Below are 12,397 nucleotides of genomic sequence, written 5' to 3' on the forward strand. Positions count from 1 at the left end.
GCTGCTTTTTGTGTCGAATATATGCTATATGGTAATTTACGGACCTAATAGGTATCTAAAGCCATTTAATAACAAATACAGTGGTACCTTGGGTTAAGTACTTAATTCGTTCCGGAGGTCCGCTCTTAACTTGAAACTGTTCTTAACCTGAAGCACCACTTTAGCTAATGGAGCCTCCCGCTGCTGCCGCTCCAGAGCACGATTTCTGTTCTCATCCTGAAGCAAAGTTCTTAACCTGAAGCACTATTTCTGGGTTAGCGGAGTCTGTAACCTGAAGTGTATGTAACCCGAGGTACCACTGTAGGAGCCTACACAACACAAAGCACTGTTCCTGTATGTAGGTTTTTATTTGTTTTTTAACTTATATTTTGGAAATGCACATCAAGTCCCCCCCTTTAAATTATTTGGGCCCCCCCAAGAGAGTGGGGCCCTAAGCTATAGCTTGTTTAGCTTATAGGTAAACCCGGCACTGGGTGCAAGGGACCACAAGGGTCATCTAGTCCAACCTCCTGCAATGCAGGAATCTTCTGCTCAACATGGAGCGCAAAACCCACGACCCTGACATTAAGAGTCTCATCCTCTATCGACTGAGCTACCCCTGGCCAGGAAACTTTGGGAGAAGCTAGGGGTGGGAATCATTCCCTCTTCTTTTTGCCACACTCCCTCCCCGTCCCCTGGATTTTCTCCCCGCAGCAGACGGAGGCGAGGGGCTTGTTCTTTCTCCCTTCTCCCTTGCTTGGGTGTCGCACGCACCACCTCGGGGACAGATCCCAGAGTCCCAGCGAGGGAGAAGGGGAGGGACCAGCGGCTGGTGATGTCAGCTTGGGAAGAGCGAGGGAGGGAGAGGAGGGAGAGGGAGAGCGCGACGGAGGAAGGGAAGGAGGGAGGGAGCCAGAGCGCAGAGCCAGAGAGTGTTCCGGGTCAGGCGCAGGAATGAAGAAAGGTGCTGCTGCTGCTGCAGCCTGAGCGACGAGCGAGCCGGGCTCCGTGGGAGAACTGGGGGACACTGATTGGACAGCGGAGGCCCAATAAGAGACAAAAGCAGCAGGAAGGTTTTCTGTTTCTTTTCTTTTCTGCGCGTAGTAGTCTGGAGCGGCAGGAAAGAGTTTTCTCCTGTCCCAGGCGAATGTTTGCAGGAGCTGCTGCCGCCTCCTCCTCCGGGACTTGCTGAGGAGAGGAGAAGGCGAGGGCGGCCTCGAAGGCGGCTGCTGGCAGACCAGCGAAGGCGACGTGCCTGGGGAGCCGGCGTCGGCGGCGAGGGTTGCTAAGGGCCGGGTTTGGAGCCGCCCCCCTCCGCGCTCCTCTCCCTGCGCGCTCGCTGGCTGAGGGCGAAAGAAGCCTCTCTCGCGCGCGCCTGGCGCTGGAACTGGAAGGCGAGCCGGGCAGGGGGCCGCGGGGAGGCTGAGGCGCTGCCCCGAGTGGCCGCGCGAGCCTCGCGCAGCTTGCCGAGGGTTGGGCTGCGGGAGGCAGGCAGAGGGTTGCCGCCGCCTTTGCTGCTATGTTTCATTGCATCCCGCTGTGGCGGTGCAACCGTCATGTGGAGATTATCGACAAGCGCCACTGCTCGCTGGCCGCCGTGCCCGAGGAAATCTACCGCTACAGCCGCAGCCTCGAAGAGCTCCTGCTCGACGCCAACCAGCTCCGAGAGCTGCCGAAGGTGAGCGAGATAGGGGGGCGGGGAGACGGCGGGGCAGCCGTTGGGGTGTGTGTGTGTGTGTGTGTGTGTGTGTGTGTGTGTGTGTGTGTGAAGGGAGAGATTCCTTTTCGCAGGTGGGTCAGGAATGGAGCGCCGCTCTCGCCTCTCCCCCCCCCCTCCCCGACCCTAAAGGTGAAAGAGTCCGCGAGAGGTTCCTTCACCTCGGCTGGGACTGGGAGCAACCATTAGCAGCGAAGCGTGGGGGGGGGGGCGAAGGTGGCCCATTGAAATCAGGGCCGTTTCTCAAACTTCTGAACTTCGCGGCGGGGGGGGGGCGCTCTCAGTGCTCTTCTCGAGCCACCTACCAGCGCGGGTGACTGGTTTACTCGGAAGGAGTGTGTCGTGACCCCCGTTCTCACGACGGCATCAATACATTCCGACGGTGGTCTCTTTGGCGCATGGGCTTCTGTCAGAGCGCGCTAGCAAAAGCCCCCGCCCCCCACCGCTCGCTAGTTTAGGATGGAACTACGTTGGACGAGAGGAGAAAGTGTGGGGCAAGGAGCTGGCTAGGTAGGGAAAGGGACCTGAAAAACAGCTGTCTCTGCCTGGGCGCCAGCCTTCCTTGCCAACACAGCCCTAAGTCTCAAGTCTTGCAAGACCTGCTTTTCCATTTGTGTGATGGCCTGTTTGCCTTGTTAAAAAAAACAAAAACTGTCGTGCTTCACAAGCCAAGTACGAATGAGATTTTAGAATACCATCTTGTCAGGAAAGAATAAATGAGCGAACAAACTTGGGACCCAAGATATATAGGAGAAGAGTGAAAGTGGTACTGGGCTCTTGTTGGGTAGCCTCTATCTTCCTGATGTAAATTAACTTCTGGATTCCCCCCCCCCCATGGTTAATACTTAAAGGTGAATTCCCACTAAAGTAGTGCTGGAACTAACCTTCCATTTGCAGGTATTACTGTGGAGATGGGAATTGTGGTATTGTGTTCAATTAATGTGGTCATGAGGGTGGCCGCTTATAGTTGTTGAACTGGCCCATGCACAGGTTCACCATGGAAAATAGAACATTTGGATTTACAATGAGATGGAGAAGACCATGTAAACTATCCCCTTTACACAGGAACTATTGCAAACATTGTTTTATAAATTCCTAGTCTCCTGCTATGGTTTTTTGTTTGTTTGTTTGTTTTTTGGAGGGGGGTTGTGACTAAAACTTAACCACGTCAGCTCGAATTACCTTGCATCTCTTCTGAAATACTTGGGGTAAGTCTGTAGTGAGGCCTCATTATAAGTGAGTGATATAATCCATAGATGCAGCAATGGTATTGATATTTGCTGCTTTTACCAGTGGTTCTGAAAAGGGTCTTTAGATGGATTTAAGATATGAGCAGAAAGCATTTTTTATGGCCTCAAGTAAGTCTCCTTCTGCCACTGTTCCCCCCCCCCTTAATGTAGATAATTCCCCTTTCACTGTACAAGTTTATGAATCAAGTACCACCTCATCTACATTTGTGGTGGTGAACAGCCTGTGGTACCGACTGGCTGAGTTGCTGTGGTTTCTTGGGGAACTAAGCCCTTTGAAGTCCAGTTTCTGTCAGGGAAGAGAAGGTTTTCGGTATGCCTAGATTAAAGTGGAAACACAGGGTATGTCTGAGAACTGGGATACAGGGAAGCTAAGTGACAAGCTGCACAGAGGACAGAGGCCGAAACAGAAGGACAGAACAGGCCAGGACCTGAGAGAGTAACCTGAAAGAAGCATAGGTGGAGAATTCAGCTTGAGGAAAGCTGCTGCTTGCTCTTTTAGCTACCGGATTTTGGTAAAAGTTTCCACGTGATGTGATGTACAAGCATGTCTGCTGAATCAGCATGCATGACACTTGGAGAAAACATCACCCTTATCTAGCTCTGGTCATGCTTAAAAACCCTCCCCACCATTTATGCGTGGCTAGTAGTGTCAAAATACTAATGAGCATTTCGATGTGCATATGAATCTGCAACCCACTGGAAACAATATGATGAAGACAGGTGTGTATTCTGAGCCACATTTGGTTTATAGCAATGGTTCCTGATTCTATAAGACAGGGATGGGATACAGCTGGACTCTCAGGTCCCATTATCCCTGACTGTTGGCTGCACTGGCTGCTGCTGCAAGTTGGAGTCCAGCAATATCTAGGTAATTCCAACATCCCTGCTGTAAGAGATGTGGAAGTCTGTGCTTTCCCATATTGCGCTTCTTAGCTGCTTAGTGCAAGCCTGGAGTGCACCCTTTGGTTCAAGTAGCTACTAGAATGGAGCAGAATCATCACTTTTGGTAGGTAGGCCATTTTTGAAGTAGAAAGACTGAGAATTATCAGTTCTCAATTTATAGGATGAGTGTTGTTTGTTTCCTTTTGCTATTTTCACTCTTAGAACCCGTACCCTAGGGGCAAAGGACTTTAGCACCTATAAATTGTCAGAGGACCTGAAGTATTCTGTGTGATGATTCATTCCACCTAGGATATAAGGAACTATCTTGAATTAAATCAGGTTAGCTGAATTCCTTGGGAATGATAGATACAGTATACTGCTTCACTGCCTGTGCATTGATTTGGAATCAAACATTCTGTAATAAAAAGACCAATCAACTCTCTCTAGTACTGGCTTTTCAAAATCTTAGAAAATGGTATTCTCAGTGCTTCCCCCCAGGGGGTACTTAAGGGTACACAGTACCAGCACCTCTTTTTTGGTTGTTTAAAAATGTGGCACTTACTGTAACAACTTCATGGTGCGTACCGGCACCTATTTTTCTAGAAAAACAGGTATTTCCTAGTCCTGTTCTCTGATATTATTTTACTGGAGATCACATTGCTCTTTCACTGAGCTATGCCTCTGCCCTATACAGTTTGTGCTTCCCCTCTGGAAAGGGAACTTCATTAGAAAAACTCATTCTTCTTAGATTGCCTTCTTCCAGGATTCAAAGGCACAGCTTCATGGGTGCAGACCTTTGTGCGAGTCATATGCCAATCACTGAGCCATACTGTGTGTGTGTTTGTAGCTGCTTCGTGCTCAAATATCATGCTGTGGTCTGTCAGTTTGTTTGTCTGGGTAAAGTCATTGAACCTGACAACATGCTTCTTAAAAGTGATAAACATGTTTGTCTTTCCATTCTTGAATTTTTCCTTTAAGAAATACAATACCTTCAGCTCCTATATTTGGTCTTCTAAAGAACTAACCTTATTTCTATTGTACTCTCAGTTTACAGTGACTCTTCTCAGAGCAAAACATGGTTAAGAAAGTATAACTGGTTTGCAGTGGATGTCTGAACTAGGGTGGGGGGAAGGCTTATGACTGACCACCAAACCAGAATAAGAAGCTATGGATTGAAGTTGTTTTCAAACCATGGTTTTTGCCAACTCTGATTCAAGCCCTCTTCAGAAGTTACTTGGGTGAAAGGGGCTGTATGAGTAGTAGGCACAGCAAGGCAGGACTACCGCGCCCCAAGTCACATTGCTATCTGCCCACACACCCCTCTATCCATGCATTGTGTGGATGTCTTCATGGGGGAAGCCTGTCTACACACACAGGCACTCACTCATTCTGGCATCCTGATCATGCAGGGTCTAATCTTGCTCACAGTAGACATTGAAGCTCCTCCACATGCAGCTGCTGGGTGACCTTGGGCTAGTCACACTTCTTTGAAGTCTCTCAGCCCCACTCACCTCACAGAGTGTTTGTTGTGGGGGACGAAGGGAAAGGAGAATGTTAGCCGCTTTGAGACTCCTTCAGGCAGTGATAAAGTGGGATATCAAATCCAAAACTCTTCTTCTCTTGGTGGGCATGACTAACTTAGGTTTGTTGCTTTCAGTGGGTCTTCTCTGAGTAGGACTTAGTTGTGTGTGGCCCATAGGGTTTCTGAATGTGTGCAAGCCTTTGTGCGTAGACACTGACTCCCCCTACTCAGACATCAACATGCACAGGCTGAGGCTGCTTTTATGTGAGGAGCCCACTTCAGATGAGTAAGACATGAAGGGACTTTGGTGTGATGTCCGCCTGAGCAAAGGAGTTAGTCATCACTCTTTTTGCAGAGATGCTGCATCCTGGTCAGGGGAGTGAACTTGTTGTATGTTTGTGTTTCTAGTCTAGAGTTACCACAAAGTATGGCTTGCTGTGTTTTCTGAATTCAACAAAAGTGTTTCATTCATTCATTCATTCATTCATTTTCATCTGCCCTTGCAAGAGCAGTGCCCAGTGATGTATGGTTAGTAACATGTCAGATCCAGGAAGTGTTTCTAGGGCTTGAACCCAGGTCACATTCCAGCATTCCACTTGCTTCTCCCCACAGCCAAAGAAAAATAACCACCAGCTGGTAAATAAAGGTTGCATTTTATCTGCGGCCCTTGCTTCCGTTGAAATTGTTTTAGGGAATATTGTGATTTCCAAGGATTGTAAGGCAGGAACTGGCAGGCTTTAACACTTGAGGGTTCTATTTTGTTTTGTTTTACTGTAGCTCAGTCAGTGGCAGCTGCAAAATAGAGTCTCGACTGGGTGGACCTGATTCAAAGAATTAGAACCAAGCTCCCTCTGAGCACATGCCCAGCCCATAAATTTATGATCAGTACCAGAAATGAGCTCACAACATTTTTCACATGAAGGTCCTACTCTTGATTCTCCTCCCGACCCCTGAACTTTCATTTTCATAAACCTAGTTGGGCATGGGGGTTGGGAGAGCTTCGTTGTTAAACAATTGGAAGTCAGAAACTTTTGCCAGTCTCCTAGAGATCTGTCAATAGATCCCAATCTACCTTTTGCTGACCCCTGTTTTGAGCTGCTTTGAGTAGTCCATAGGTATTAAGAAGGGCAGGATAGAAATTTCTACGTAAACAAAAGAAATGTGGTTCCATTAAAATAAAGCTTTACCAAAACCTTTTATTTACTGGCAATGTGATGAAATATATATATATATATCACCTCTGCCAATACCTCTCTCTGGTCTAAATAACATTTTGTGCAGTTTACCAAACGTCTGAGTGTACATATTTTCATTTTTAACAATGGTCTTTGTTTTGCACCTTCCAGTATTTATTATTATTTATTGAATTTTATATCCTGCCCTTCCTCCCGAAGGAACCCAGGGTTACAAGCAGACCCACAATTTAAAAACGGAGATATTTAACCCCCCCACTACAATTAAAAATACTCTAAAACCAGTAAGTCTGAAACATTCTAAAAGCATAGAGTTAAAAATATGATTCCACTCAGTGGTCTCAGTGTTGCCAGGAACAGTATTCTTTAGCTATCAAATGCCTGGGTAAAGAGGAATGTTTTCAAGTTTCTCCTGAAAGTTGCTGATGATAAAGATGGGTGCATCTCCCTAAGGAGAGCATTCCACAAACAGGGGACCACCACTGAAAAGGCCCTGCAATGAGTGAGCACCAACTGAGCACCCATTGCTGACAGCAGCACCAAGGCATCTGCTGCTGATCATAGGGTTATCTGACATGGTTGATATCTGGGAAGGTACTTCCTTCACTATATTTTATGCCTTCTTAAATGCATGGGCTACACAGTCTAGCAAGTGACTACCAGGAACACATCTTTGCCTTTCTCAGTTGTTGTCATTGCTAGCAGGATGGCTTACAATCGTGGATTCATAGCTAACAGATTTATCAACATCAGGTGTAGTTTGGCTCTCAGATCCAATGTCCAGAACTCGGCAATTCCATAGTATAGATATGGTCTTAATAAATAAAGAATTTGCCCAAGGTGTGAAAACATTGAAAGGCTGCCTAAATTAGCTCTCTGAACATTTGATAACTTGTGCAAATAAAGGGGGGGGGGATTCAATGTATAGTAGAAACAGAAAACAATAACCCCACACACCTGTCCCGATAGGGGAAAACTTCCAAAGCATAATGGAAATCTCTTTGCCACCCTGATTATGTGTAGGAAGAACAGATCAAGCAACGTGTGGGGTCAATGCAGTGTGCATGTTTTTATAGCTATTTCCTTTCAGGAAATATATAACAGAAGCAGTCTTTTTCAACCTGCTGTCCTTTGGATGTTCTGGTCTACAGCAGTCCCCCCCCCAGTCCTGACCATTGACGATGCTGGCTGGGGGCTGATGGAAACTGGAATCCAAAACAGAAGGTTCTAGAAGGCTGCCTTAGCAGTTTAGTATAAAGGGGAAGGCTAATCACAGTTAGGCAAGAAACAATGTGTTTTCGTTTGCGAGCCTTGAGACTTTAAAGCAATTCATGCCTTTCCCTGAGAGATGACAATATAGGGTGTGTGTGTGTGTGTGAGAGAGAGAGAGAGAGACAGAAAGAAACTAAATGGCATTTGGAGGATGGCGAATACATAATGGAACTGACATTTCCTTATGATGATGATAATAATAATAATAATAATAATAATAATAATAATAATAATAATAATTCTTTCCACCCAGCAAGTTTTATCACTGAAGTGGATGGCTTGTTGCCTGAACATTCTCTTTTGAAATATCTAGATTCTCTGGAACAGCAGGTTTTAAGGCATGGCATGGCTTCAAGTCAGCTAAGGTATGCAGGTGATACTGTACCATGAGCAAGGCCAGACATATGTGAAACTGGATAATTGAGGTTCCTGCAATGCTTCCGTATATATTGCTCTTCCTCCAAGGAGCTTGGAACACTATTATTCTAGTAATTCTCTTGTGGTGGAGGAAGGGGATCCTGTGTGGGTTGTCACTGCCCACCTCTCCACTGTTATGAAGTCAGGCTTTCGAAAGGGGACACCTGTGGTGGGCAAGGCATTCTCCCCACTAATTCAATTCGTACTTAAACAAGTAACTGTGTGGGACAAAAAACAAAACAACATTGTTCCGGCTTAGTTCCAGTAGTAGTGGAACTGTGTTATATGCCTTCAGACTGCTCTCTGGGCCATAGCTGTGTGGACTGTGAACGGCAGCGCTTTTTGGGATGTAAATGTTTCTGACAATACTGCTTGCGTAGTTTCTCAACTATACCCACAAGAGAATATCTCGTGTCTCATGCCTTGTTGATGCCTTAACAGTCCCTAATGTTGTTTTCACAGGTGATTAGTCACCTTTTGGCTTCTGTTCTTACAGGATGTTACTGTGTCCTGTTCCCACACTAAATGTGAGGCGATTTACAATTGGTCCTGATTCAGCCATGTGATAGTGTCGATTTGAAAGCAAGTTTTCTAGTTGGGGTTGCAATGAAGTGAGGACAAAAGATAGCGCAAGTTGCTTCAAGGTTTCGCACGCCATTGCGAGCAGTTAGGATGTTTTTGACAATAGGCATCTTGGTTGGCTTCTGTGAGAAAACAAAATGCTGGATTAGGTGGTCTGATCCAGTCAACTCTTCTTGTGTTCTTATGATAGCAGCAACATATATATGTGGGTATTTGAATTTTCAGTTTAAAATATGAATTGGTACATCACCTACTTAAATTTCTCATTTTTAATACTTGTGATGAGTTTTTTTTATATTTCAAGCTAAACTTGGGGTTGTTTTTTTAAATACTTGCAATGTTCTAAAACAAATATGATACTCTAATTCTGATTCAGTTACCTAAATGCCATTGCTTAGGTAGCCTGAATTGCAGCACACTTGCACAAATGGGAGGTAGGAGCAGGTATATATGATATATTCAGAGATACAAACCCTACAAAGGCATGGATGGCTGCAGCAGCAGAGAGGATATTCCCTCCAAACATCCTCATGGGTACTGAGCAAGCCCAGTGCCTATAGAATGCTGACTGAGGGAAAACACCCTGAAAACTGGGTGGGAGGAAAAAATGGGATGGAGGGGCTAGAAGAGCAGCATGGAGGAAGAAGCACAGAGATATAAAGATGCTTGCCTGTTTACTTGCTCTGCATAGCCTTCTGACAGAATTCAAAGGCCTGCCTCAAGCACCCACCTGCCCCTGTTTGCATGTTACTTTTTGTTCCTCTTATTGTAAGTTAATATGATCAGAGTATTTTCATTGTTCCTTGAGGCTCTTCAGACTGCTTAAGTGAAAGAGCACTTGGATTATTAACATGCATTTTAAAAATAATAATAATAAATTGCTCTGTAGTGGCTAAATGGGTCTAACAACTTCTTTAATTTTATACTTTTCTGCAGCCTTTTAAAATTTTGGGCGCATTGTCAAAAGGAGTGTAAGTGCTTACAGTTTAGACTGCAGGCTGGCCAATGACCTGGCAGTCTTCATCAAGGAACTTTTATCCCAGCCTTTGGGAAGGCTTGATGTTGGGAACTACTCAGAGATTTCTCCTGCTTTTGTTTTTAGCATTTACAACCCATCTTGCCTCCAAGTGTCTCAAGATGGTTCTCTCCTTCTTCATTTATATCCTCACAACAACCTTGTGAAGTAGTTTAGTTTTTTTATATCTTGCTGACATTTCTGTTTCTTTTATTGTGAACATTTTATAGTGTTCACTGTTTTCTTTCTTTTTGTATGTGACATATGGTATTGGGTGGCCTCTAAGTTAGGTAAGTAAACTCCATCCTAGGATCCTCCAAAGCAATTTGAAGACACTTGAGGCACACCTCTGATGCTAAGCCAGATAGACAGAAGTGCAGGTCTTCAAAAACCTGACGAAACTCTGGATTTAGCTGTCACGTCATGTCTTTCTTCTCTGTCACAATGTTTTATGACAGCCTTTCCTCTATAAATTTGGAGTGGAAAACCTGGTTTGAAAATGCCTTAAATCAACAGGGTGCAGGCCTGCACTCAGTTACACCCAAGTGCTTCCAGTAACACTTGTTTTCTTGCAATGTGTAGACATACTTTGGTAAAACCCTTATTCTCAACAGTACAATAGGGATTTTCATCTGTCCTTGTAGTGAAACCAATGTGTACGGTACAAGACCCATCTGGAAAATGTGGGCTTAAATGGTGGATTTAATGAGAGAAAGGATGGGTTGCGAGGATGGGAGGGCATATAAGGGACACAACTAGAAATGTCCATAGCCCAGTAGGACAAGCTTATGTGAGAATTAGTGGGAGGTTCATTGCATTTTTCCTGTGTGACCCCTGTGTTGAATTCTTCCCTCTCCCAAATAGGTTTGCATGTTTACACAGAACCGCTTAGCATCATGTATTTGCATTCTTACAAAAAATGAAATGTATCCTCTGCCATTATCTCAGGTAATCTCTTAGGAACCATAGGCAGCTCCCTTATACTGTTGGTTGATCTTACTTTGTATTGTTGATACTGACTGGAAGATGCTCTCCAGGGTTTCAGCTAGGGAGTCTCTCCCAACCATACCTGGAAATGCCAGGGATTAAACCTAGGAGCTTTCAGATGCTTTACCACTGAACTATCCCCCTTCCCCAAATAGTCCACATACACACTTCTTCTCTTCACATGTTTGCCGCCTCCAGATTTGAGTGGACAACAATGTGTAGATTAGTGGCAGGAAGGGAGTGTGGACCTTTCCTTCTTGGGATGTGACTTGAGATTTCATTCTGTACATCATTAGTATCTCTCTCTCTCTCGTTAATCCCAAGTGCTTTAAAAGTAGCTGCAATGAGTGTGGCGTACTTCAGATTTCAACAACTGCTGTAATTACTTGATGCAGAGCACTAACTCAGTAATTGCCCATCTTCATGAAAGCTTTGCAATTAAGGGGGGGGGATATATTTAACAAAATTCATATATTGCTTTGTTTTAATAAAACTTCTAAGTAGATTAGAGTAGACACATGTAACTTCTTTGCAATGTTAGAAATTAGCCAGGCACCAGGTGCATTTTGTGACTGGTGTGGGTCCAATTGCAACCACATGGAGATCTCTGGATGCCAGGCTGATGACTGGAGAAAGCAAAATGTCACTTAGAGAAGGACCTGAAATAGTTACCTTTGAATTTGTTTTATTCTGGATTGTTTTATTTGATGTTTTAATGTGTTGCAAACCACTTTGATGTATTTTCTTTAAAATATAAAGCAGTGTAGAAATGAAAACAACAAATCCCATTGCAAAAAAACCCCAAACACCACCTAGACATTCCATTGTGGCGATCATAACCTAGGTCTAAGGTGCCATTTGGCAATTAGATTATATATTTAAGTTTCTAATACTGCTTCTACATGTCTGGATAGGCTTACCCTAATGAAAAATGTTTTAAGCAGGCACCAAAAAGAATACAGTGTACAGTCAATAGGAAGGTAGTTCCTAAGTGTTGATGCAACACCCTAAAAGCCCAATTTCTTGCAAGCTTAGAATGAGTATTACATGGCACCTGGAACAGTAACAATGCTGCAGATTGAATTGCTCAAGGGGGCATGCATAGGTTAGGGTAATCCTGCAAGTAAACTGGTCACAAGGGTTTTAAATACAGATAGTGATGCCTAGAATGTGGCCCAGCAACAAATCAGGTTCTATATGCTGATGGGGTCTTGGGAAGCTCCTCATAAAGTGCATTGTAGTAATCTAGTTCAAAGCCACCACTGCCTGAACTTCTGTGGCCAAACTCTCCAGGGTGGTCATAGCTGGTGCAGCTGGTAAAAGGCGCTTCTAGCCACTAGGACTACCAGGGCCTCCACTGACAGAGCTGGGCCCAGAAGCACCACAGGGTTGGGCTGCGTACCTGTACTAGCCAGTGTTTAGTTGGCTTTGGAGTGAGATTTGTGCGCTTGTCTTCATCCAGCATTCTTCCTTAGTCTGAAGTTCCCCAGAATGCCAAGGAGTCGGCAATTGTGTCGGCTGCCCATTTCATCTTTGCATTGCATAGCGAGAGCAGAATGGCCAGCTTCCCCCACTACAAAA

General features: G+C 45.0%; 1 protein-coding gene across 1 annotated transcript in view; it reads left to right on the forward strand.

Annotated features, from left to right (window-relative positions):
* The first annotated feature begins 878 nt into the window (after nt 1–878).
* The window catches only part of LRRC1 (leucine rich repeat containing 1), a 60,706-nt gene continuing 49,187 nt past the window's right edge, over nt 879–12,397 (forward strand). The window contains exon 1 of the mRNA XM_081187080.1: nt 879–1,657. Within this exon, the coding sequence (XP_081043206.1) occupies nt 1,499–1,657 (159 nt within the window). The 5' untranslated portion in view covers nt 879–1,498. The remainder of the gene's footprint in view (nt 1,658–12,397) is intronic.

Source organism: Podarcis bocagei (genome assembly GCF_964188305.1).
Source record: "Podarcis bocagei genome assembly, chromosome: 3".
NCBI lineage: Eukaryota > Metazoa > Chordata > Lepidosauria > Squamata > Lacertidae > Podarcis > Podarcis bocagei.